The sequence below is a fragment of the Cucurbita maxima genome, unplaced genomic scaffold, assembly GCF_002738345.1.
Source record: "Cucurbita maxima cultivar Rimu unplaced genomic scaffold, Cmax_1.0 Cma_Scf00035, whole genome shotgun sequence".
Taxonomy (NCBI): Eukaryota; Viridiplantae; Streptophyta; class Magnoliopsida; order Cucurbitales; family Cucurbitaceae; genus Cucurbita; species Cucurbita maxima.
The window spans coordinates 748,151-776,141 of NW_019272051.1; the positions used below are offsets into that span (position 1 = coordinate 748,151).

The 27,991-nt window shown below is 37.3% G+C and overlaps 2 protein-coding genes and 1 long non-coding RNA gene across 4 annotated transcripts in view; all 3 read right to left on the reverse strand.

The window, feature by feature from the left end:
* The window catches only part of LOC111467959, a 28,644-nt gene extending 21,083 nt beyond the window's left edge, over positions 1-7,561 (reverse strand). Inside the window, exons 1-3 of the long non-coding RNA XR_002714657.1 lie at positions 7,552-7,561; positions 4,786-4,788; positions 3,565-3,568 (exon numbers count right to left, since the gene is read on the reverse strand). This is a non-coding gene — a long non-coding RNA (uncharacterized LOC111467959). The remainder of the gene's footprint in view (positions 1-3,564; positions 3,569-4,785; positions 4,789-7,551) is intronic.
* Positions 7,562-11,346: 3,785 nt separating this feature from the next.
* Positions 11,347-20,787, reverse strand: LOC111467949 (kinesin-like protein KIN-14G). The gene is made up of 19 exons (XM_023113063.1): positions 20,481-20,787; positions 20,044-20,210; positions 19,046-19,189; positions 18,707-18,946; positions 18,537-18,608; positions 18,350-18,418; positions 17,310-17,387; positions 16,952-17,212; positions 16,789-16,870; positions 15,898-15,993; positions 15,630-15,806; positions 15,443-15,549; positions 15,182-15,360; positions 14,931-15,092; positions 14,338-14,591; positions 14,084-14,247; positions 13,268-13,456; positions 12,438-12,964; positions 11,347-11,696 (listed from the first exon to the last, which is right to left on the reverse strand). The coding sequence occupies exons 1-19, from the start codon at positions 20,596-20,598 to the stop codon at positions 11,561-11,563; spliced, it is 3,222 nt and encodes a 1,073-aa protein (XP_022968831.1). The 5' UTR covers positions 20,599-20,787; the 3' UTR covers positions 11,347-11,560.
* A 3,219-nt stretch (positions 20,788-24,006) lies between these two features.
* LOC111467917 (protein DEHYDRATION-INDUCED 19 homolog 3-like) lies at positions 24,007-27,877 on the reverse strand. Of its 2 annotated transcripts, none has more exons than XM_023113016.1 (5): positions 27,520-27,877; positions 26,414-26,571; positions 25,493-25,570; positions 24,796-25,049; positions 24,007-24,436 (listed from the first exon to the last, which is right to left on the reverse strand). In XM_023113016.1, the coding sequence occupies exons 1-5, from the start codon at positions 27,599-27,601 to the stop codon at positions 24,328-24,330; spliced, it is 681 nt and encodes a 226-aa protein (XP_022968784.1). In that variant the 5' UTR covers positions 27,602-27,877; the 3' UTR covers positions 24,007-24,327. The 2 variants fall into 2 exon arrangements, with proteins under 2 accessions (XP_022968784.1, XP_022968785.1); XM_023113017.1 differs by having other exon boundaries at positions 26,414-26,556; positions 27,520-27,872.
* Between the last annotated feature and the right edge of the window lie 114 nt (positions 27,878-27,991).

The window sequence follows — 27,991 nt, forward strand, 5'->3', positions numbered from 1 at the left end:
ATCCCTACCATCGGTTTAGGGGAGACATTGTTAAAGATGGTCATAGACCATTTCTTTAGGGTTAAAATGGGTAGCTTAGACCGAGGAATGTTAGAATAGCTAAATCATTTATTAATGCATGAGTTTCATTTTGAGTTAGATTGTGTGTGTTCACAATAGAGTCTATGAATCATGCATGCATAATTTCTGTCAAATCTTTAGTACATAACATAGCTTACATAGTGTGGTGTCTAGAGGTTTATGCATCATAGATTATCAACATCATTAGCATAATTCTACAACATACCATAGTCACACTATAACATAACTTATAAATATGACATAACACAACATAACATACTAGCATAACATGGCATAACATAGTACAATATAACATAACATAATAATCATAACTATGAGACGTGTAAGGGCCACAAGGCACGCATCATCATGCATACAATTCATCCAACCATGCTAACAGTAAAGCATCAGCATCCGGAAGAAATATTTGTAGGAATCACTTCGGTATGCATGCATGCTAGATTAATTACCTTAGTTGACTAGATTTTTCCATGTTATGAGCTTAGGTAGCAAAATCTATGTACTATGAAAAGTTAACCATGGTTTATGCTTCTGCTTAGTATGTATCTACCTATGCATGCTGAAAGAATGATGAAAAAATTGTGAACTCTGTGCTCCGGGTGCTGATGGATGTTATCGTCTCATTGAGCAGGTTTGCCTATTTTGCATGAACTGTGTATAATGTATCTAGTTCTTGATGTTTGCACCACTATGTTAATGTGTAGGAATCTTTATAATGATAAGCCTAGGGATCCATGGTTAGAGTGACAAATCTTTGAGCTTAGATTTATCCCTTCCCCAGGAGCCTAGCAGATCACCACGACAAATGAAGTATCTTAGGAGTGTTCTTAGGCTGCTAGTTGTGTGAACGATATCTAATAGCTTCATGGGAGAACCAGGGGTTCCTGATCAGTCCTTACTGCTCCTAGCCATTTAGCATGGGAAATGCCCCACGTCGTACAACCCATTAGCTGCATGGGAGTGGGTTGGGTCATGCCCCTATAGAGGGACTATTATTGGATTAGGAGGTACTCAGCACACCCTTAGGCAAGAAACCATGTAGTCTCAGTTAGTTATGTAGAGGTAGCGTCTCATAAAGAGACATCGGTCAAGACAACTCGACATAAGAAACTCTTAAGTATCAAATGAAAGGATGGAGAACCATAGAAGTTCCAAGGGGCTAAGATCATAACCAGACGTCCTAGAGCCAATGAGAAGCCCGTGTTTGTCTGTTAAGCTTAGGATGTGATTAGAGCCTACAATTAGTTGGGTATAATTTTTATACTCATCCCTGCTATATCTTTTTTTTTTTCAGGTGCGTGAGGCGTCGGGTCAAGGTAGGACGTGATCAGTGATGTGGACTATCATAGAGGAATGCATGTTTCGGGGCGTCAATTCAATCTTTTCTTTTGTATTTGAATTCTCATATTTTGTTTCCAAAAGTTTTAATTGTTTGAACCTTTGTATTGCAATTTATTATTATTATTTTTTTTTTACTTGGAATAAATGATTTCTCCTTATTGCATATTTTCAAGTTTTTCTTTGCATTTATGTTATCGTTTTGAGTCATGACTCATAGTAAAATATTGGGTTGTGACAACATGTGTGATTGGTTTTCCAGCTACCTTCCATGGATGACGAACAAACTAGCACTCACCATACTATCATCACCGGTTAATGAGAGTGTTCTTTGAGGTAGTGCCTCAACTTTGGACATCGGTTACTGCCGCATAGTTACCTAACTACCTAAGAATGTGTACCGTAAGAACGACATACCTAAATCTTAAAGATAGCTTGGAGTCTCCTACTAGGTCAAGGATGTGAGGAAAACCTACACATGTTTATATACTCATTTCCTTCTACATTTTCTTTTTCAAGTCCATGGCGATATTGGTTGAGGCTAGAGGGTGCTTGGGTGCTTCGTAGGCACAAAGGAATGTTAACCCGGGGCATCTGTCTAGTCCACACATTGTGTAATCACCATTTCAGTACATGTTTGTTTCCGGTTTTCCATACGCTCTTTAAACAGTCATTCATACATATATGCATGCCTTTGATTTTACTTGAGTATTACAAACGAAGTCATAAATTTTAAATACATGCAAAACTTTACGATTTTCTTTCATTATTTTCTCATACATACTTTATGCATTGCATAGTCTATTAGTCACATCCGATCTTTCAATGCCTCAAAATTTGGAGTGTGATAAACACGGGTGCTACTTACATAATATTTTTAAATAATCTATATGCTTCTTATTTTGTAAGTAAGAGTAAGACACTCATGTATAGATGACAGCATTGTTGTGTAAGTCATGAAAATAAAGTCAAGATAGTCGTATTCTACATTTTAGTTGTACCCGCAGCATTTCTTTTATTTTTAAATGAATTTCGTGAACGTTTAAGTCCATGACATCATTTATACTAAAATGTTTTAAAAGATCTTCTACACGTGCTAGACATGTCCTGCATGAAGTGACGATTTTATTTTAAAATAAAAAAATGAGGTTGTTACAGTCACGAGGCTTCAACGCGCGATCAATGGAAATTGTCATGGAGGTGGATCAGTATTGCCATTGATCGACCTCCATGACAATGGCCATTGATCGCGTTGAAGCCTCATAACTGTAGCAACCTTATTTTTACGACCATATTGTAATTTAACCTAAAAAAATAGCATAAATTTACGAAGACGTAAAAGAATGTTGTTTTAACCTAATATTTTTACAGATTCTGCACACATAGATCGTTGAAAACTAGTCTTAAAACGTAGGGGGTTATTTGCAAAAATTTCAAACCACAAGGGTATTTTATTAAAACTCGAAAAAAAATTTAAAAAGTTCCATTTATATCTTCGTGTAGAAAAGTAATTATTATTATTAAAAAAAAAATGGAAAATCAATTGCTTGATTGAAGGAATTTTGTATTTTCTTCATGATTTAGTTTTCCATATATTTGACTTTTAATTAATTGTTCATATTGAAAAAGATGTTAGTAGGCAAAGATTAGGTGGAAAAAGATAAGAAATGAAATTAAATAAAACTAAAATTTGATATGTAACGACACAAATCAAGGTTTCTATAATAAGGATGTTTCGTTCTCCTCCCAACTAATTAACGTGGGACTCTTACAACCCACCCCTTTGAGGCCCAGCGTCCTTACTGGCACACCGTCTCGTGTCTACCTTCCTTTGGGGTAAAGGATCACTCCCCTTCGGGGCCCAACGTCTTTTACTGCCCAACGTCTTGTGTCTACCCCCTTTGGGATAAAGGGTCACCCCCCTTCGGTGCCCAGCGTCTTTACTGGCACACCGTCTCGTGTCTACCTCCCCCTTTGGGGTAAAGAGTCACCCCCTTTCGAGGCCCAACGTCTTTACTAGCACACCGTCTCGTGTCTACCCCCCTTTGGGGTAAAGGGTCACCCCCCTTCGGGGCTCAGCGTCTTGTGTCTACCCCCCTTTGGGTAAAGGGTCACCCCCCTTTGGGGCCCAGGTCTCGTGTCTACCCCCCTTCGGGATAAAGGGTGTTTCTTTCTCCTCCTCAACCAATGTGGGACTCTTACAATCCATCCCTCTTTAGGGCCCAGCATCCTTATTGGCTGACCGTCTAGTGTCTACCCCTCTTTGGGGAAGAGCCTCCTCGTTGGCACATAGTTCGGTGTCTGGCTTTGATACTATTTGTAAAGACCTAGATCCACCTCTAGCAGATATTGTTCTCTTTGGACTTCCCCTCAAGGCTTTAAAACCTGTCTACTAGGGAAGGTTTCTACACCCTTTTAGAGGGGGTTTCGTTCTTCTCCCCAACAAATGTGGGACTCTCACAAGATATATAGCAAGCACAATTAATTCAAAAAATTTCACATTAATGTCTTAATTACAATCACTTTTGATACAATAATATGATCATCATAATCCTAGCGTACTAATTTATAGAAAAAAAAAAACCCATGCGGCGGTCGAATTTCGATTATTTCCTCTTGAAGTTATGTTTTTTTTTTTTTCCTTTCTTACATCCAACCATGTAAATTGTCAACTATATCATCTCAGCTTCATTAAATAATTTATTCTATTTTAGTAGGTTTGGTGTTTTGATGATCACTATCTAATTGACAATAACTTCAGTATTTATTATTGCCTTCATTGCTGCTCCTATAGTAGATATTAATGGTATTCGTGAACCTGTTTCTGGATCTCTACTTTAAGGAAACAATATTATTTCTGGTGTCATTATCCCTACTTCTGCCGCTAACGGTTGCAGTTTTACCCAATTTGGGAAGCTACTTCCGTTGATGAATGGTTATACAATAGTGGTCCTTATGAGCTAATTGTTCTATAATTCTTACTTGGTGTAGCATATTACATGGGTCGAGAATGGGAACTTAGCTTCCGTATGGGTATGCGTCCTTGAATTGTTGTAACATGTTACACTACTATTGTTTTCTTGATCTACCCAATTGGTCAAGGAAGTTTGATGAAGAGAGATTTTTTTAGTTGGCAAGTTTAGGGATGTTCAAAAAACCCGATGCGTAACACCCACTTTCTGTATAAGCAATGTAAATAAATATGAACAGTTATGTGAAAGTTCAAATTATGTATAAGTTACGAGGAATTTGAAAAAATAACCCTATAGGGTAAAAATAACCATAAGGCAATTTTCATTAGCTTCGAAGGCCAAATTAAAAGAGAAAAGTTAAGAAAATCATATACATGTTGGGCTCAGTTGCTACAAACTCTTCCCTCCTTAGGATATTTCGTCCTTAAAAGTTGGTTTTCCTTAGGAGAGTTCGAGATAATAACCTTCTCATATCGTCTGCATATTTCCAAGTTGTCTCCTCATCTCGTTGGTTACCGTACAGGACCTTGAATAAAGGAGTCTTCTTGATGCACAACCATTTTACGTCACGAGCAAGAATTAAGTTTCTCCTCATAAGCCAGGTCCTCTAAAAGGGGAAGTGCCTCGTGTCATGACATGAATAGGTTTGATGTGTATTTTTACAGCATGGAGATGTGGAATGCATATGCAGACCGACAATGGTGGGTGGTAATGCTAGTATGTATACCAGAAGCCCCTTTCCTCTCAAGAATCACAAAAGGGCCTATGAACCTCGGGCTTAACTTGCTCCTCTTCCTGAATCTCAACATCCCTCTCATAGATGCCACCTTTAAGAAGACATGATCACCCATAGTAAACTTGAGGTTTCTTCTACAAGAGTTCGCATAGCCCTTCTGTCGGCTTTGTGTGGTAAGTATCCTCTGCTTAATATTCTAATTATTGTGTTAGTAACCTGCACTAACTCTGACACAACAGTTGTTGCGTGTCTACTTCTTCCAAGAATATCGGAGTTTGACACCTACGCCCACACAAAACCTTAAACGAGGCCATCTGAATGGTTGTTTGATAGCTGTTATTGTAGGAAAACTTCATAAGGGGGAGATGCTCGTCCCAATAGCCTGAGAAATCTATGACACAAGCCCGCAACATATCTTTTAGAACTTTGTTCAACCTTTTGGTTTGTCCATCCATCTGCGGATGAAATATTGTGCTAAATATGAGTTGTGTTCCCAACTCCTTCTGTAGATCTTTCTAAAACTAATAGGTGAACCTAGAGTCTTGATCTGATATGATTGGGACTGGCACTCCGTGCAAGCGAACTATCTTCCTAACATATACTTTGAGCCCATCGATCTATCTGATATATGTCATTGACCGAAACACAGGAAATCAACTGCACATGATTTTTAATTTTAAGAATTTTAAATACGAAACAATAGACTTGATTTGAAGGTAGAGTAGATATGTCGAGGTATTTCTTTATCCTCCATAATTGGACTAAAAGGTAGTTAATCTATGCAGTCATTTGTTTTAATGATATTATCAAGAAGATGGATCTGAGGTTGAATTGGACCTTGAGGAGCATATTTAAGTGGGTACAAAGAATAATTAGCAACTCCGACCTAGGTCAATCATGTAAGTGACCTTACTGTTGGTGTTGGAAGAATTGTATGATGCATTATGACGCATGCCCTATGACCCCTATATGCGTCATAATGTCATGCTATGTGATAATGTATGATGTCATGTTATGTATTTATTCATCCTAAAACTACCGTGTGTAATAAAATGATTTTCCATGTGAAACCATGTTATGGATTATATGATGATGCAAGATAAAAGCTATATTGATTACCATGCATACATGACCCATAGTGTACTATGACATGGATGGACAGAACAAAGTGATTCTTATTTTATGATATGGTTTTAAACCATGGGAAGCTCATACATTTATGTATGTCATGTACATCAGGATGCTTCCCTATTATGTTATGTTAGATAGACGAGTATTATCGATATTTATGTTCGCCATAATATCATGCAAGTTCTTCCCTTTCGTGGCGTCCGACAACGCGTCAGCGCGTTTAGCCCAATGAAACCAGACCCAGGGGTACATATACGAGCCTGCTTGGTGGGTCCATGTGCACGTGCGTGGGTCGTACGTGGGGAAGTACCACACAACCAACTCTGTCTGAACTAGAAAGAGCTCAAAGTCATGCTATATTATTTTAAAGGATAGGTTCCATCATGTATGTGTGTGTGTTTGCATTATCCAATCTCAACAGTGGTGTTACTTACTAAGTATTTCTTGAAATACTCACGCTACATGCTACCCTTATTTTTCAGGTAAAGGTAAAGCGTCCCTACACGGATGACGGTGAATGCTGGAGTGATGATGGAAGCTAAGATAGAGTAGTAGCATGCATCGTTTTCAATTAGTAGTTTCTAGGCGCTGGATTTGGTTGTGCTTCAGAAAAGTATACTATTGTTGAGACCTGACGATCTTTTGTCATAATACTCTTCTTGCTAACGTCTTGTGCCAACTTGGAACAAGTTCGAGTGGATGCTTCTGACTTCTCTTTTCGTCAGGTGGCACCACGTTATGACTCTTGACTTGGTCAGTTGTTGGGTGAACTTGTCTCACTTTGGCTTGTTCCTTTATCTACAGCTATCCCCCTTCGGACCTATTTCTATTGTTCGCCCATCTTGGACTCGGCCACCAAGACTCGCAACGTAGACGTGACTTACGGGTAGGAAAAGAACCCAACTTGGTATTATTAAAAATATAGAGAAATGAGAACCAAGATGATACGGATCAACCCCTAATTTTAGGTTGTAACCCTAATTTCAAGTTGGTCGAGTTAACTCAACTAAAAAAATGTCAACCCGCAAATCGACATGTAACGCTCCTAATTTTCTTACCTAGATTAGAGACGTCACTACATACATGTCTTTAGTAACGTATGCGGAAATCTAAATAAAACATTTCAAACGAAGTCATGGACTTATACATTTAATAGAATTTTCCTTTATTCCTTCTGTTTTCCTTTTTTATGAACTTATTCAATCTATGTATAAAATATGCTAAAAGATACAATATGATAAAGAAAGGCCGAGCTTATTTATTAAGACAATGAACCCGTTGTTACGCTTCCACATCAAAATGAGCTATAGTACTTAATTCTTTTTTGTTTGCTTTGATGCCGGTTGGTATTCCAAAAGTCCCTTTTCGAAGTCCTCGAGATGAAGATGCATCGTGGGTTGACCTTCTTTTGATAGAAAACTAAACTCTTTATAGATTCTAGAATGAATAATAGAATCATTTTTTTTTTTTTTATAGTTTTCTAAAAAAATAATAGATAATATAATCTCGTTTTGTTATTATAATAATAATAAACGTTTATTTTGTTTTTCCTTTTCTTTTTTTATCCAGTCTTATATTTTATCGACCCAAATTTATAAATCTAATAAAATTGAAATGTTCGCGGGCGAATATTTCCTCTTTTTATATGTGTTTCGGTTCTCGGGTTAGTTAGCCCATGAACCGACTTCTCATAATAAATGGATTGGTCTTGGGTTCCTTACGCCATCCTACCCAATGAATTATTAGGATTCCTTTTCAATAGAATATTATGTATTCACGGGTTCCCTCGTTCCCATCGCCTCTCGATTAATGGTTAGGTCTTTATTCTATAATGGAGTCCTTAATCAAACTAAAATTTGTTCTTGAATCAATCTTCTCAGTCTTTATTGTCTTGGGGCTCTTGGCTTTTTTGTTCTATTCTATGAACAGATTTATCTAATTATGAATCCATCAGTCTTAATGCTTTATTACACTACTTTTTATGAGATGACCCATCGACCTTACATATTGGAATCATATATCATTCATATTCTTTTTCTCTCTTTCTTTCACCCTTCAGATATCCGCGTACTTTTATTGCTTCACAACTCATAATCGGATTTTTTTTTTATGCAAAAAAGATTTCAGTTGCTACAATGATATGACCAATATAACATATCTTGACTGGTTGGTTTTTTAGATCCAGATAATGGNATTCACGGGTTCCCTCGTTCCCATCGCCTCTCGATTAATGGTTAGGTCTTTATTCTATAATGGAGTCTTTATTGTCTTGGGTCTTGGGGCTCTTGGCTTTTTTGTTCTATTCTATGAACAGATTTATCTAATTATGAATCTATCCGTCTTAATGCTTTATTACACTACTTTTTATGAGATATCCGCGTACTTTTATTGCTTCACAACTCATAATCGGATTTTTTTTTTTATGCAAAAAAGATTTCAGTTGCTACAATGATATGACCCATATAACATATCTTGACTGGTTAGTTTTTTAGATCCAGATAATGCGAAGCGATCAGTTGGTTATTAGTTTTATAATTATTAGTTCAGATTATATATGAGCTGATCCTTCTTTTTGGTTTTAACCAAAACCCACGAGTCGAACACTAAGCATAGTAATTTTCTAAAATGATTAATTTCATTTTTATTTAACCTTATAAAATTGCTCATTTTTTATTTAAACGAAAAAGACTGATTTGTCATTTCTTGGTCGATCATTGACTAAAACGTAAACACAAGTTGAGTAAGCACAAGCCAAACCTTGTTTGAATTCTTGATGCGGAAAAAAAAAAAAAGTAAAGTCAAGTGGGGTGGGTCGAATGAATAAATGGATAGAGCCCTATGCTCCAATTATAGAGAAATAAAAAGTAACGGGCTTATGTTCTTAATTCGAATGATTACCCGATCTAATTAGACGTTAAAACTATATTAGTGCTTGATGCGGGAAGGACTTTCGAATAGAACATGCTGAGCCAAATCTTTTTCATGTAAAACCTGCTTTGGATCGGGAAAATTGTACGGTTTTATGAAACCGTATGCTATGGCTTAAATCCGTAGTCAATTTTATTTACGATAGAGCAGTTGACAACTGAATCTAATTTTGACCATTATTTACATTTTCGTAATCTTTTAGTAATGCGTTTTGACTTTTATTTATAAAGGAATCTTAATTTTTTATTTTATTTTTTCTTTCCAATTTTTGGTGTCTCTTTAATATAAAAAGAAAAAAAAAGGAAAAAAATCAAAAGAAAATTAAAAAAGATGACGTGGCCACGTGTTAAGGTGGGACCCAATTGGGTGTTTTGGCCACTTAATTAGAAGGGGTCGGCCTACGTTCCTTCTCCAGCTGGAAACCTCAATTTGTCCGCTCAAAGCCAAGTGGACCTTTGCTGTTCTTTTTTCTTCTCTATTTTTTTGCTAACCTCACCTGCCAGTCTGTACACCTCACCTCTCCATCTGACACGTGTTCTTTTTTGGTTAGATGGTTTAATTGTTCGAGTCATTTACTTAAATTCTTATTTTTATTAAAAAATAAAACACTAGGTGGTAAAATATTTATTTATTTATTTATTTTCAAGTTTAATTAAAATTTGTAATTCATTTGTAATGGAACGGTTAAAAATTATTTAAAGAATTGTTGAAAAATAAATATAAAAAATAATTATGTAATTATTTTTCAAAAGTTTATTTTTAAGGATATGACGGAGAAAGACTAGGTCTTTAGCTTTTTTGAGGGACTAAAGACGTGGGTGAATACAAATTTTTACAAGCTAAGAATTCTAGACCTTTCTATGACCTACGCTACAGCTGAACGACTATTTGTTCTTAGTATCTGTAACTCCAAGAGATAAGACGGAATCAGGCGTTCGCAAATGGTGGAAATAAAAGTTATTGACCCAGCTCCCCAAAGGTGGGGGAAATGACAGACTCGAAAGAGGAGGAGAATGCGAGTCCTCCCAACAAAGAGGTAGAACTCCATGGCACAAATCTCATAGAAAGAGCAAGTCATAGTCAAAGTTAAGACCCCTTGTCTTGCTTCATATGCATGGGCCCACCAAGAAATCGAGTGCCCACAAAAGGCGACACTCTACGCCTTCCAAGAAAATTTTGGAATGAACTCAAAAGTCGTGTATGAGACAGTAGAAACGAAAATACTGCTAGTTGAGAATATTGAACTCTCTTGTATATGGGCACTAAAATTCAGCTAGGAGCACCATTGTCGACTCTGGAGCCACTCACAACTTCATGATAGAAACTGAATCAAAACACATGAGCATCCTTTGACATCGAGATACAGTAAAGATGAAGGCCATCAATTCGCCAGTATTACTTGTTTTAAGAGTTGTAGAGAGAATTTCGATCAAATTGCGGCCAGGATCACGAGATTGATGTTATGTCAAGGGCGAGATCACCTGCCACACATGTGGGTCATACAACTCAACCTGAGCTACCTATATTCTAAAAATAGTTAAATGACTTATTGACAGTCAGGTTCATTAAACCCCCAAATACTCTGTCAGTGATCACCAAATACTAGGAAGAGACACCAAACCAACGTCTCCACTGAGGATGGAGACAAAGACAAACAATTGAGATAATTGTTCAGAAATGGTTAGGTTATGAAAGGAGCTCTATATATCTAGTAAAGTTATATATACACCCTCTTTAGGCAGTGCTTTGAATATGTACCTTCTGCATTCTTATGTACCTTCTACGTTCTCTCCCTTAAGCAGTGCTTTGAAGATGTACTTTTTGCGTGTTCTCTCTTAGTATACATGTTTGAAGTCATCAATATAAACCTCTAGGGAATACTATTCTTTACATTTTCTCTCTCCTGATCTTTGTGTTCATCTAGATTAAGTCTGTGTTGTATCCAGATGAATGAAGAGAAAGATCAATTGAAAGCGTTGGCCAACTCCGAATTCAAAGCAACTCCAAGTCTATTTTCTCCGCACTTTTTATTGTTTTTATTTTAAAATTCACTTCAAATAAAGAACCCAAAAGATAGTTTCCATTTTTCCAATATAATTTCTGTAACCATCCTAAAAAAAAATCAATAATATTTCACAAATGCAATGGTAGGTTCTAAAAATTTAAATTTTAATATTATACATGAATGAAGAGAAAGAGAAACTTAAGCAAGAAACTTAGGCAACTTGAGCTATTGCCTATTCAACGGACAATATATCTCTTTCTCTTTCTCTTTTTCTCTTTCTCTCGCTCTTTCTATATACAATAAATACAAAGAGAGGGAAAGCAAAAATGAGGAAGAATCAATTTAAGAACAATCTCCATCCCCCAATACTCATTTTGTATAGCCACCCCTCCTCTTGCCCCCCTCAACTGAAACGGCCGCCGGTTTGCTTGTCTTGGGCACGGGCTGGGCGACTCCGGCTTGCGGTTTTCGTGATGGCGAAGGAATCAATGATGGAATGAAGCTCCTAGTTTTAAAAACATTCGAACATAATCAATCTGGTGTAGCAGGCATGGGGATAAAGTGTGCATTATAAAGTGGTAATGACAAACAACTTTGATGTTTGATTCTACCCTCTTAAAAGTGCTTTCCTAACAAGTACTCTGAATCAAAACACTCCAATGTCATGAAAGTTTATGCACAAAATGGACAATATTATACTACTATGAAAGATCGTGGTTCCCAATAGTACTCAGAATGCTCAAAGTGGACAATATCATATCATTATGGAGAGTCGTGGCTCCCAATAGTACTCTAAATGTTTAAAGTGGACAATATCATACTACTATGGAGGGTCGTGGTTCCAATAGTACTCAGAATGCTCAAGTGGACAATATCATACAACTATGGAGAGTCGTGATTCCCAATAATACTCAAAATGCTCAAAGTGGACAATATCATATCACTGTAGAGGGTCGTGGTTCCCAACCGTACTCAAAATACTCAAAGTGGACAATATTATACTACTATGGAGGGTCATGGTTCCCAACCGTACTCAGAATCAAAACACATTCTGCAAGTGCACAAAGAACTTTTGAATGCTTGACTGTTTCCAAAGTTACTACAAAACACTTCTAAACATGATGATTTGGAGCAGAAAGTTCTTTTGACATATGGGAGACAGGGGAGCAGATTTTTCATAGAAAGAGAAAATAATCTTCTATGCAGACCAAAGAGCAGGAAGAATAGTAAAAGATTGAATAATTACCTGATTTCTGGGCTCCTTGCTTGCTTAGGAATAGCTGTTTTCTTCGTCTTTGATCCCAAACCATTTGGAATGCTTGAAGGTCTTGGAAGTGGAAGGCTTGAATGCCAAATAATTTCTGGCTCTGATGTTTCACTATTTGCAGCATCATGATCATCAGAATCATCAGTGCTGACCATCTCAACCTGGTTCCTCTGCACATCAGGTTCTTGGGTTTCCTTCTTGTTCACTGAAGGATTGTTGAGCAGGGTTTCAGGGTACACCTTCGATGGATTTACAAGAAATTTCTGATCAAATGTCTCAGGCAACTTCGTGTTTACATCCCAGCATCCTGTAAGAGTTTCATCACTACCAATGTTTTCATTCTTGTTTACCATAACTTTGTCCTCCCCATCACTTGAAACAGATTCTTTCTCTTCTTCCCTCCTATTAACAAGAGTTGCGCCCAAAAGTGGCCATGGAGAACTCGGCAATATGTCTCGGGGATCTAAGCTTCTTCTTTTGACGTTCGAGTTCGATTTGTTTTGAACCTGTTAGCAAAAAAGCTTGCATGAGGCAGATGTGTTTCAGTGACCGACTAAGACTTTTACTAATATCAAAGTAGAAGTGGTTTTTGTTGGGAACCACGACCCTCCGTAATGATATGATATTGTCCACTTTGAGCATTAGCTCTCATGGCTTTCCTTTTGGTTTTCCCAAAAAGTCTCGTACCAATGAAGATAGTGTTCTTTACTTATAAACTCATGATCCCGTCTCTAGCTTTGGTATTACTTTCAATATTACGGGTTTTGTTATCAAATTTAGCTTTCATTGATTTTCAATACAATTCGTACCTCAGGAGGATTACGAACATCTTCCGATGAATTTGTTCTATTAACAGACATCTCCACAACACTTTTCCAGCTAGGAAGTGAAGGGGATGACAAGAAAGTTTTCATCCTACTTTTTTCTGGACTGCTTGGTCGATAATTTTGCTCCGTTTCACCGTCCTTCTTCACTAAGGCCACCTTTCGGCTAGCTATCTGATAATAAGAAATAAAGTTGTCACGTAAGAACACGAGATATAGAGCATACCATTTCTATTATTCTTTGTACTGATCAAAAGCATATAAAAACATGCAAATCAAAGAACTTTTTAATTGCCTTCTGGAAGAAAAAGGCCAAGAAATGAGTTAGAGCAGAATTTGCAGTGACAACCGATGAAAAAGCGACAACACAAGAGCCAAAAATCATAAAATGTAACCGTCCAAGCCCACTACTAGCAGATATTGTCCTCTTTGCGCTTTCCCTTCTGGCTCCCCTCAAGGTTTTAAAACAATGTGGGATCTCACCTTTATAAGGAGTGTTTCATTCTCCTCTCCAACCAATGTGGGATCTCACAATACACTCCCCTTGGGGGACCATCGTCCACGGTGGCACACTGCCTAGTATCTGACTCTGATACCATTTGTAACCGCTCAAACCCACCACTAGTGGATGTTGTCCTCTTTGGGCTTCCCCTCAAGGTTTTAAAAATGCGTCTGTTAGGGAGAGGTTTCCACACCTATATAAGGAGTGTTTCGTTCTCTTCTCCAACCAACGTGGGATCTCACATAAATGTCTTCCAAAATTTATCAACCAAATAATAATGGGGAATAAAAGTTAAAAACCTGTTCCTTGAGCTCTTTAGACTCAGTGCTATCTTTGTTAACCCGAGCAGCACCGAGCTCAACGGTTGCAACCCTTTCGGCGAACTTTAAAGTACTCAATGTTTCTCCAAGAGCTTCAGGCTCTGGACTTATATGAATAAACATGAGTGTCTTTGCTTGACCTCCTGCATGGATGCGGAAGCAAATGTGGTTAGCCAGAATATTACAACCGCCAAAAGGGAGACACACACATTAGTTTTCAAAGCCACACATACCAAGTGAATCTTGGAGCAATTGTGTGAGTTTACTGTTCCTATAAGGGACATGTGCAGTCTTTTGAGCAAGAGAGGCAATAACATCTCCTAATGCAGAAAGAGATTTGTTGATATGTTGTGCCTCTTTCAATCTATCTCCTATTACCTCAGACTTATCAACCCTTTCACTTCCTGCCAAGTCAACAAGATGCATGCACCCACGAAGTGTCGCACCGGTTGCCAAATCTCTTCCTTGAACATGAACAGTTAAGCAGCTGCAATTGTTGCAATAATAGTTTAAGCACATTAGGAGGCTTGTGACACTCTTCCAAGTTATAAAAAGATGCAAAGACAAAGCAACGAATAATTGGATACTTGAGATCATGTTGGTGAGGATTGTTGGGAGGGAGTCCCACATTGGCTAATTTAGGGAATGATCACGGGGTTTATAAGTAAATAATATATCTTCATTGGTATGAGGCCTTTCAGGGAAGCCCAAAGTTAAGCCATGAGAGTTTATGCTCAAAGTGGACAACATCATACCATTATGGAGAGTCGTGATTTCTTGTCATTCCTAGATATTCGTACTAAATTTATTTAAGAAGAGTTTGTACCTGTGAGAGCGACTGCTCCGATCATTCATGGCGGTAGAGCTCACTGCACGATTATTTTGGCCCAGATTCATCAGATTTATAACATCTGCTGTTGATGACACAGGTACAAGGCATGCATCCGGTACATTAATCCCATTTTGAGAGCTGTTACGAACTTCCAATGTAATTACCAGTTAAGGTCAATCATTATAGCCAGAGCTTCATTATATGAAAGAATATAAAGAAATACAGAAGGGAAAAAAAAAGGATATCTTCTGTTACTGGAATCCGTGACAAGAAGATCTCTAATTTGGTCATTATAAATCTCAAGCATCTGAACAGATATGTCATAGGAAATGGTCTGTCTCCTTTGTTGTGAAAGAACAAACAAATCACTCAAGGCCCTGTAGTTTACACCTACAGTGTCCTCAGTGAGCTCTGCTGGTCCTGACTGGATTTTACAAATAATGGATCAAAAAAAAACTTATGAAAATAATCACATAATTTAATATTGGGTGCTTAATCTCATATACCATGGTGTGAGTTTTCCCTGATCCAGTTTGACCATAAGCAAATATGCAGACATTATAACCGTCGAGCACGGATCGAATCAGAGGTTGAGTATCTGAAAATACTTCCCCTGCATAGAGAGAATGTTATGCTCAATATTCATAATGTTGAAAACTTATATGATAAGGAGATCATAAAAGGAAGTTGAACCTTGGGTTGCAGAAGGCCCAAATACTTTGTTAAAACTGAATGATTTCCTTCCCTCCTTGCCGTATTTCGATGGTGTCATAATGCTCATATTCCCTTGATCAATGCGATCCACAATAGAGGGTCGGTTTGAGTGTCCACCAAGGAATGGTCGAACTCTACAATATACTCTGATATTTCCTGATATGAACATTATTATGTTTACAAGACTGCTACTACCAAGCCAAATTAGAGCCAAAATTTATGAGGAAGTTCACACTGCTAATGCTACCTTTCAGGTCCTGAACTTGGTTATATAGTTTCCGATTTTCTTCAACAACCCTTCGGTATTCTGAAGCTGCATAAGCCACACTATGCATGCGCTTACCTAAGTTAGGGGCTAGCAGTTAGACTGAGAATACATTAGAAGGTACATGTACCATTCATTCAATAGAAAATTAATAAAAAAAAAATTCACAAAAAAAATAAATAAAATGCAGCTTAGGTGGAGGGCGAAGAAGGCCCCCTTCCGGCGGGGCCCGAGCCATCAATGAGATACCACTCTGGAAGAGCTAGAATTCTAACCTTGTGTCAGGACCTACGGACCAAGGGACAGTCTCAGGTAGACAGTTTCTATGGGGCGTAGGCCTCCCAAGGTACCATCTAGAAAAATGTGTTAGGAATCACAACTCTCCATAATGGTATGATATTGTCCACTTTGAGCATAAGCTCTCATGGCTTTGCTTTAGACTTCCCCGAAATGCCTCATACCAATGAAGATGTATTCCTTACTTATAAACTCATGATCATTCCCTAAATTAGCCAATGTGGGACTCCCTCCCAACAATCCTCCTCTCAAACAAAGTACATTATAGAGCCTCCCCTGAAGCCTATGGAGCCCTCGAACAACCTCCCTTAATCGAGCTTTGACTCCTTCTCTGGAGTCTTCGAACAAAGTACACCCTTTGTTCGACACTTGAGTCACTTTTGACTACACCTTCTTTGTTTGACATTTAAGGATTCTATTGACATGGCAAAGTTAATGGCATGGCTCTGATACCATGTTAGGAATCACGACCCTCTACAATGATATGAATATTGTCCAACGTAGGACTCCTTCCCAACCATCCTCAACAAAATGAACAAAATGATCAAAGAATTTTAATTAATTAATAATTTATACCAATATTATTGAACTCCTCTTGGTACTTCATTTGCAAAATCTGCATTCCTGCTTTGGTTTCACCAAGAACACTCTTCAACATCTACAGAAGAAAACCAGCTTTGACGTCGTATATTCCAGAACAGTAATTAGCAACTTATAAATACACTAAATCACCAGCTACCTCTATGTTTCTCTGTTGCTGTTCAAGCAGCATCTGTCTTCTCAAAATTTTGCGTTCTAATTCCTCATCACGATGATCATTAGATTCCTGGTTTTCGGATTTTGTTTCAAGACAACTTTCTGCCTCTGAACACCTTTCTGTTTCATGACAACTCTCTACTTCAGGACAACTTGTTGCCTCTAGACTGCTTATTTCTTCCGTACAACTTGTTGCTTCTGGACTGCTTATTTCTTCAGGAGAACTAGTCGTTTCCTCTTCCATCTTAATCTCTCAAAACATAAAATATATTAGCAACCCATTCAACTCTATTAACTTAGTAACAAAATATTTTCATAACATACATAAATTCACAGCTTACCGTTCCATCAGCAGAAGTGATTTGTGGAGGATACTTATCAGATATAGACTCTGCCATATCTTCTTGACTTGTTTTCATCTATCAAATGGGCAGAATGAAATGCCATAAGCACAGAAACAAATGGTGATGGAGGGATTGCTAAATCCACATTGAATCAAAAGCATAAGTTGATGGAATGAAAATTTCATATATCAATGAAGTTTATTTCTTATGCAAGAAAAAAAAAATTATCTCTTATCCATATTTTAGACACTCTTCCTTAGTTATAGTTTTGAAAATTTACACGAGGTCTAACGGTTAGAAACTATGACTCTCCATAATGGTATGATATTGTCCCCAAAAGACCTCATATCAATGGTAATGTATTCCTTGCTTATAAACCCATGATCAACTCCTAAATTAGTCGATGTGGAACTCCTTTCCCAACAATCCTCCCCTCGGAAAAAATACACCATAGAGCCTCCCTGAGGCCTATGGAGCCCTCAAACAGTTTCCCCTCAATCAAGGCTCGACTCCTTCTCTAAAGCCCTCGAACAAAGTACACCCTCTGTTCGACACTTGAGTCACTTTTGACTACACCTTCGAGGCTCACAACCACTTTGTTCGACACTTGAGGATTTTATTGGCATGGCAAAGGTAAGGGCATGGCTTTGATACCATGTTAGAAACCACGACTCTCCACAATGGTATAATATTGTCCACTTTGAGCATAAGCTCTCATGACTTTGGTTTTTGTTTCCCCAAAAGACCTCATACTAATGGAGATGTATTTCTTACTTATAAACCCATGATTAACCCCTTAATTAGCCAACGTGGGACTCCTTTCCCAACCATCCTCAACGCTAATAAGATACATTGAGTTATTGATTTAACCATCAAGATCAAGAAAATTAGATGATAAAAAAATTGCAGTCCAAACAGAATTCCAGAGGCTAACTCATTCAGTAAGTAATCTTGAGGTGCAGGGAGAAATCATGTATTTCAGTAACCATGAAATATAGATTGCTAAAGTAAGACATTGTGGGAAATAGAAAGTATACCTTAATGTTATGAGTTGTTAATCGATGCTCAAACTCTCCCATGACTTTACAAATCATACATTCCACAATCTACAGATTCATTAGAAAAAGAAAAAGCAAAAAAAAAAAAAAAAAAACTCAGATCAAGATCTTCATGTTTCTAAGAAGAAGATCTATATATAACTCAGTATTAGAAGCCAACACTTACACTGGGGATTTCGTCAAGCTGTTTATTAGAAAGAAGTTGAGAAAGTAGCAACTGTAAAGGACGGGAGGATCCCTGCAGTCGAAATTGTAAGAAGTCAAAGATGTCTTAATTCAACTCAATCAAGCAAGTAACAAAAAGTAAAGAAAAAGAAGGATGAAAACGTCACGAACTGTTTCATTGCTAGGATCATCACTTGAAGACAATTCAAGACAAAAACTATCACAAGTTGATGAGGTTCTCGTTAAAGAATTCGTGGCAGGTTCTGAATCTTTTGGCACCATATCTATACTCGATGTTGGTGATTTATCCGTCCCGCCAAATCTCCACACCCCATATCCGCCTCCTTTTTTCCAGGTGCTGTATGACTTGAGTGCCAGAACAGAGTTCACAACCCTTGTAGATTTTCCTCCCTGACATAGCCATGGATTTGCAATAGATCAATACAACCAGAAGAAAGATTTTAATCTAGTTCAACTTACCAAAAAGATGTCCAAAACTACCGAAGTTACCTGTTCTAGATCAGAGGCTTCAAAAGTTGGCAACCCCAGTTCTTCTATGGCCACCAGAAAATTTCTCACATTTTCTAAGTATTGGTAAGCAGATAAGGCTGCCCCATCAGGAATAATTACAGAATCACATGGGCCTTCAACAATCTATACAAAGAACACGAATTGAATGATCATCACTTCAGATGTACTTAATGTTAGGAACCACGACTCTCCACAATGGTATGATATGGTACGACTCTCATAGCTTTGCTTTTGGTTTCTCCAAAAAGCCTCGTAGCAATGGAAATGAATTCCTTATCTCATGATCATTCCCTAAATTAGCCAATGTGGGACTCCCTCCTAACAATCCTTAACAATCCTCCCTTCGAAAAAAGTACACCATAGAGCCTCTCCTGAGGACTACGGAGCCCTCAAATAGCCTCCTCTTAATCGAGGCTCGAATACTTCTCTGGATCCCTCAAACAAATCAAATCCTTTGTTCGACACTTGAGTCACTTTTAACTACACCTTCGAGGCTCACAATTTCTTTGTTCGACACTTGAGGATTCTATTAACATGGCTAACTTAAGGGCATGACTCTGATACCATGTTAAGAACTATGGACCTTCACAATGGTATGATATTGTCCACTTTGAGCATAAGCTCTCATGGCTTTGTTTTTAGTTTCCCCAAAATGCTTCATACCAATGGAGATGTATTCCTTACTTATAAACCCATGATTATTCCTTTAATTAACCAATATGGAACCCCCTCCCAACCATCTTCGGCTGAGCAAGAAAATTTCATAAGGTGGGAAAGTATTTATATGCCAACTTATCTAAAGAAACAGAAACCTAAGAGGGCAGAATTCACAGGAAAACTTTTGATAACTCAAGTTCTTTCATGTATTTTTCTTAATCTAAAGTAAACAAACATGGAAATTGTCTCCTTCCTTCTTGTGTTCACCACAGAATGCAATAGTAACTTAGAATAAAGGGGGAAAAAGGAAGTATACATACCTTTGACACTGCTCCAGGTTGAACCTTATTGAGAACATTGCAAAGAATAATTCCGCTTCTTAATCCAAGCCTAAATTCCTCTTCAGAAGGCTCAGCTGGCAAGTCTTTACCACCAACGACTCCAACAGTTTTCCTTAGCCACCCAGCCGCTTCATACCTTCTCAAGGCTTCAAAACAATATGATGAACATTCAATTTACTTTTCACATCAACAAAATCAATCTGAGTCTCTTAAAATCCAACATGAACATTACCAAACGCGACTCATTAATTCACAAAACACATTACCAACACCAGAAATGGGAAGAACATCGATCAAATTGAGAAGAACCAAAACAAATTTACAAAAACTATTCCAAAAAAATCGTATCATTCAACAGTCATTACGCAAACAAAAGGAAAAAAAAAAAACAAAAAACAAGATAACGAACAACATACAGTCTTCTTCAGCCTTCTTCGAAGCCAACTCGATATCACGCAGATGAACTCCATGCTGTTGAAGAAGATCTTCAACCACAGAAGCGATCGAAAACGGTAAAACTTGCCCTGTCGCCATTACAAACCCTCAAGAACAACACAGAAAACAAAAATCTATTCCAAACAATCCCAATTTCTCAGAAAACAAATTGGGTGTTTGAATAGAAACGATGTAGAACAAGGGTCGAAACAAGAGCTTAGGAGAAGGGGATTGTTGATTCAGGATGAAGGGCCATTGACAAGATTGAAGAAAAACAGCAAGAGGAGAGAATCTATTGCTCGTTTTTTCCTCTCCGTTTCTTAAAAATCTTTATGGGTCTTTTCAGCTTTATGTGTTCGTCCAAATTTCGTTGGAGAAATGAACCGAAGCGTAGTCCCGAGCCTCCCGCGAACAAGAATGGCCTAACGGTTTGTGTTCAACGGGTGAGAAATTTTATGACTCAAAATATTTGTTCCAGTTAGTTAAATCTTTTTAAATTTAAATTTTTGTATTTTTGTTATATCGAAATTACCATTTTACCCCTAAAAATAAATTTTATTTTTAGTTTTCCGTTTTTTAAATTTATGTTGGTTTCCTCTCAAATTTTTAATATAATTTTTACCATTTGTTTATATTAATTAATTAATAAATATATATTTTTATTGTTCAGTTAAAAGTAATATTTATAACTAAAATTTTAATAGTTAAAAGGTAATATAAAAAATATTTTAAAAAATAATTTTTGGTTTTTTTTAATAAGGAATTGTTTGGTAATTATTTTTTTGTCTTTTTTTTAATAATTGTTTTTGGGTTGGAGTTAGTTGTAACGGTTGGTCAAGTTGACCCGACAAGAAAATGTCAACCCCACACACAGACTTGAATTTTTTAAATTCAACCCAAACTGGACAAAAATGACGTAACCTAGTTGAATTTTAATTAAATCATAAAAGTCAAATTTTAAATTTCAAAATTACAAATCAAACCCAAATCATAATCACTCACGACTTACAGAAAAAGCATGATAATCTAATGGACCTCAGAACGTAAAAAAATAAGATGTTAAGTGCACCTTAAATTCGAATACACCTCGATGGATGACCTACACCCTTGGAATAAGAGTGATTAAGGAATGTGAACCTCGTAAGCTTGAGAGGGCTATAAAGGAACCCGGGCTATGGAATTGACCATCTCTAGGACCCTAAATAAGCTATAGCTTAAAAAAGTTTTGATAAGGGCTTGCACGTAGGTGCTTACTGAGTATTTTTTTATACTCGTTCCTACTATTCTTTGTTTACAGATGGAGCGTAGATCAAGTCGTTCCCCTCTTGCATCATTTTAATATTATTCTTAATGTCGTTTTCTTGAAACTTGTGCTATTTTGTAAACTATTTTGATGTGATTCCATGAGCTTGATTTTGTACTTTAAAATATTTTATGTCAGATTTTTTAGTCCGACTTCACAAACATGGTTAAAGCAGTGCTATGACCATAGAGATAGAAAGGAATGTATCAATGTATATTGACGATTAGGTAGTTTCAAAAGAAAATGACCAAAAAAATACGACAATATCTTATAGTCTGCTCTAGATATTAAAAGTGGTAGTGTCGAAAGAAAATTTCGTCCCTACGAAGTATGTAAATATGAAATTAAAATATCGATATAAACAAAAAAAATAATAATTATAATAATTATAAGCTAACACCATAAAAATTAAAACATTGTATACTTAAACTGATTCGTGAATGACACAAGTTCTTTTAATGGAAGCTGAGCTTTGGAAGTAGTAAGATCTAGAAAACTCTCATGTCTTAACACTAATCCGAAATTTTTAAATCTAAGTTTGAAAGTTGTTGGAGACTAATTTAAGTAATGATCTTGGGTTTCTAATCAAAGAATATATATCCGTTGGAGTGAGACATTTTGGGGAAGCCCAAAGCAAAACCATGAGAGCTTATACTCAAAGTCGTCAATATCATATCATTGTGGAGAGTCATGTTCATCTAAAATGGTATCAGAGCTAGGTCGAGCCTCGATTAAGGGGAGGCGTACTTTGTTCGAGGGGAGGTGTTGGATGAAAGTCCCAACGACGCTCTTAAATTGAGGAAACCATGATTTAAGATGAACCTTGGTGGAGGATCAACGAGATTACAAATAATGATGAACTTTTCATAGCAATGTCAAGTTATTTCAAAAGTATTACCATGGTCAAGGTTTCACGACTCTAATTTTAAGTTGGATTGGTAAGTATCCCAAGTTTTATTACACATAAGAACTTTCACATTGCTTATATAATACTATTTTTTAAAGGAATGTTTTCTTAAGCTTCGAAAAAAAGAGTTGGTTCCCAATCGACAACGTCGGGGTCAAGGACTCTCAATGCAACGTCACTTCTCATCTTGTCATCTTGGTTCCCAATCGACATGGCTCATATGTCTTGACGTCATCCCAAGTTTTGGGGTGTCGTCAGCCATCACTACTCACTCAGCTATGTCATCGAGAATAGACCCACATGTTGTCGGGACATCTCGAACATCCATCCATTCAAACTCTATTGAGACATTGACCCTCCTGTGCTCATGTCATTTCATTTATGGATATCGACACGCAGGATGAGGTGCAATATTGGCACACCCATGCTGCTCGGTATTGTCCTTGAAAAATCCATTTAAAAGGAAGTCACACGAGACAGTCGTCTCAACACGCTCACCCTCCTTATGACACATACATGTGTCACAGGGTAGCTCACTTAGGTCACTAAGGCCAAGGATGGTGGAGAGATGACACCATGTTTACCCTATAGTACATTTTGAGTCAAATAGATGTGATTGTGGCGAACAATCATATGGTGTTATGGAACATCCGTCTGATGCTCAATTGACACCAAATTTGGCGGGTATTCATATTTCATATGGATGGACCTAACTTCAAAACCGCAAGCTCAAATTTCTTATGAAACCCTGACTTTCAAAGTTGAGGCCCAGGGCCCTACTCAACCCTCCAACAAGCCTATATTTGCTACATTGTCTATTCAATGTCTCTATCTTGCACATGTCTTAACTTGTCTTCAATGTCCACTCTATGTGGTGTAAATGATGCACCAACTTTCATGGTCACATCATGGCACTCATCTGAGCCACTGCACTCATCTGAGCCCTCGCATGGCCATATAGGCGCCACTTAAGCCACTTGAGGGTTGCCACTTCTCTTGTCGCAACATGAGAGTCACAACCTACTCTTTTCATAGTTAGATTGTAACACCTAGCCTCAACGGCAAAATATCATCGTAGCATGCCAAACAGATAACAGTTTCGAGCCCTTTAATAGGAGTAAGTAGCAGTCAGACAGAAATAACAAGTAAAAGTGTTAGTTCACAAGTGAATTCGCTATCAAACAGTGAGCAAATTCATCAACACAGCAATGCAATAAGCTCTAATAATAGGGATTCATTTGCAAAAGCAGGCTTCTCTTTTGCATCCCATTAGTTCAGAGGTTAAATCATTGCTAACTTCTCCATAAAATTGATTACATTAATTATTGAAATGAAGCTAATCAAGAAGTTTACTTATTGCAAATTTAAGCTTCTAGAACCTTTTTTTTTTTTTTTTCTCCCCCTCTTCCACCTAAGCATGACCATAAATTTAAGACACAAAATGGAAGTGTTGTCTTGTCGGGCATAAGAATTGGGGTAATACAAACAACATAAACTACACTAAACCTTATTTTGACACTCTCATTTGAAGCATACTAGAGTATGTTGAGAGCTACAAAGCAAAGAAAGGAGGGCCTTCCTGAGTTTTACTACATCCACTATTGCACCAGCCAACTCTTCATAAATTATCATCAAGGATGGTGGACATTACCAGCCCTTGCACAAATGCACAGCGTTTTCTTTTCTCTTCCTCGTCCTGCATGGACAGGGGCGATGACGGGATGCTCCTGTCACGTACAACCATGATTTTAGATCCATTAATGGAGAAGTATTCAAATGATGGCCATGATTTTGGTACATGTACTTAATGTTTTGTTTCCATGTCTACTAAAGCTAGTCCCACACCAACTGGACTCGAAATGACAAGATGACCAAAGACAATGTTTATTCACGATGCCACGGATTTAAAGAAAAAATGAATGTCAGCCTACACTAAACAGTAATAAGAACTCGTTCCTCGAACTTATCACATTCCATTCGACAGAACTTCCCAACAAAAGAGATACTATCTTGGGCATGACCATGTGCACTAAAGAACTTGCGAGATAAATTGTGATGTAATAGTAGGAATATATCAGTAACACACCGTTCTAATGATTTGTCTTGTGAATTACACTTCATGGAGTTTGATTCAGCCGACAAGTGAGGTTGAACACTGCCATAGTCATCAACCATCGGTAGAATAAACGATGACAGCAATGGATCGGGCGCTGCATTCGAGGTAAATAAACATGAAGAACCCCCAAAGAGAGACTGCAAATTTCCTTCTTGAAGCTCTTTCCTCAACAAAGAGAGTGTCGAATGTGAGCCACCTTTACGAGATTTTCTCTTACGCTGCATGTAACCATTAGTTAAGGAATCTAAGCATGGGGTTAATCTTGCAGTCTGCTCGAGTTTCATATAGATCTCAAACAAACATAGAAAAAAATCCCTCAGAGAAATAACCCAAAGAATGTCATCCAATAAGCAAAATTAAACAAAAAGCAGTGGTAAATATCAGAAACAAACAAGCCTAGAAATCCCTCCCCCCTCGAGAAAAGTCATCGAGTAATCTTCGGGGAATCTATTCTATTCTGCGGGAGAATGTTAGAATAAAAGAGACGTGATCGGAGTACAACTGAAATCATTGAACACACAAAGCTTGGTGCACACCAACCTGATCTTTAAAGAACAAAACTACATGAAGAGAATGAATGTGAAGCAATCTCAATGAGGGAAAAATCATAGAATGGAAAAAACAGAAAAGATGGAAACTAATTTTAACATGATAAATAGAAGGATATCTTGAAAATATTTCCATGCTGCAGGGATATATGCGCAACCATGTCAACTCCCACCCTCATGTCACAGACTGGACACACCTGCAGAATAATAATATTTCAATCTTAAATTATCGAAGCTATCGTTTTTGAGACTTATGATGAATAGCATTACACACTGCAGCTGCAGCATGAACACTAAGGAATTCACTGTTGGCTAAAATGAAGACATACTGAACAAGGAGATGAGTAACAGCAGCACCGATATCAAAATTATATCTCCATGATGAATATATTTGATAAATAACTCTCAATAGACTTCGTCTCATCCTCTCAATCCCCTAGAAAATTTCAGACCAGCTTTCCGACGAATAACCTAGGATGCATTCCCCTGTAATACGCTTGCTTTATTCCTAAAGAGAGGACCATGAATGATTACGAGATATGCTTCTACACAACACCCTTTTATTCCAAATATCTTAAAGAGCCACCAGCAATGGGAGTAAATGGACAATACAAGAATAGGTGATCTATATCCTCCGTACGAATTGGACAGCGGCGAGCAAAAGGGTTTTTCTTATGAATTCTATCAGAGCTGTCCTGATTTTGGTTTACAAGTACAGTTTCTTGATTTTTTTTTTTTTGAAGTCCCAACTAGTTGGTGGCAGGGGAAATTAAGGCTTTTATTATGTTAAGTTATTTCTTTACTTCTCCAGGGAGGGCCCTAAACATTTGAGATGGACAAGCTGTCTTCATATACTACAGAATATTGGACTACATGAAGGGAAAAGAAGGGGATGTCTTCTCAGTTGAAAGAACGAAAAAAAAAAAAAAAAAAAATGCTAGGTATGTATTTAAGCCGGACAATGATATCAAAAGCTCGATCAAAATTAACTACATTCAGAAGGGAAATATGCAACAAAACGGTTTTGCAAGGATCCATACCCCATTCCTTGCCTCAATAGGATGCTCTTCATCAATGTGACAGCACAATCCGACTATATCAAAAAACTCTGAGCAAAATGGGCATGGGAACTCCTCCCTTATATCATCATCCCCTTCAAGTTCTTCAAACCCCATGAACATACCTGAAGAATGTTGAGCTACTATAGAATGAGTCCAACACAGAGGGAGAAGGCAAGAGGATCATAAAAGCACCAACACATACAAATGATAGTCTAAAACAAGTTGAAGCAGCAAATGTTATAATGATTTACAGCAGAAAGTCAGATGCATCGTGTCTTAATAACAAAATTTTAAGTTCAACACATCGTAATCTTACTGATGGCCATTTTCAGAAGCCAGCCAAAGAATCTAGATAAACAACGTACTTCTTGTCTTACAAAATTCAATGACCATATTCTTCAAGATACACAAAGCAGATTCTACGAAGTATTTCTTGTACTAATGCATCTTAAACATCTACTCAATTTCTCGAGAAAAATAACACATCAAAACATCCAACCGTACTTATATAGTTAAAAATAAAGCCTCAGAGTAAGGAAAAAGGAGATGGCATCAAAAGATCCAAATGTTATCCATATCTCAACACCGTTAGGATCCGTTAGGATCACGACCCTCCACTATGGTACCATATTGTCCACTTTGAGCATAAGCTCTCATGACTTTGCTTTTGGTTTATCCATGCTTATAAACCCATAATCAACCCCTTAATCAGCCGATGTGGAATCCCAGAAATCAAGGCACGATTGAAATTCAAGTCTTTGATCTCACTTGACACTTTCACCATACTTAGCAAAAAAAAAAAAAAGAAAAAAAAGAAAAAAAAGAAAAGAAAAGAAAGAAAAGAAATCAACACAAGCTCAATTTGGATAACCTGAATTGTTTTGATCATCATCATCATCTGTTATTCCCTTTTATCCGCAAATGGCAACATTTTCAGAGGGAAAAATAAAATAGAGTAACAAAAAACATAAGTGTACGGGAAAAGTTCAGTCGTGATCATCAGAAAAGCAATTGGAAGGACGGGGAGTTCCAAATCACTCCAAAGTTAGCAAACGATGAAACAAAGAAAGAAAAATAAGATGCACCTAAACCAGATCGTGATAGAAGAGCAGATTGGTAGCGCTTGGAAGCAGAAGAAAGACGAGCAGTCCACGATTCAGCATCCATAGCTCTTCCCTCGCCGGAAATAAGAGTTTCCGACTTGCAGCTTCAATCTGCAGGAACTTTAAAGGATCCGAAATACAAGAACAGCAAATTGAAAGCAAAATGAAAACCCTAGAAAAAAAATTTGCAGAGGGAAATGAAAAGAGAATTTGAGCAGTGAGAGAAGACTGAGAAATGAGATGAACTGCGAACTGAAAATCGATTTTGGTTCTCTCGAACGTGAAATTCACAAACCAAAATCAACCAAAGAGAACAAATTATTGTTGCAACTCAACATTTATACAATTTCTTCTTTTATTTCTATTTTCTTTTTCTAATTTTCCATTTCTGTTCCCAAAATATATATATTGCCAAAATTATATTCCGTTCTTTAAAATTTATAAATAATATTTT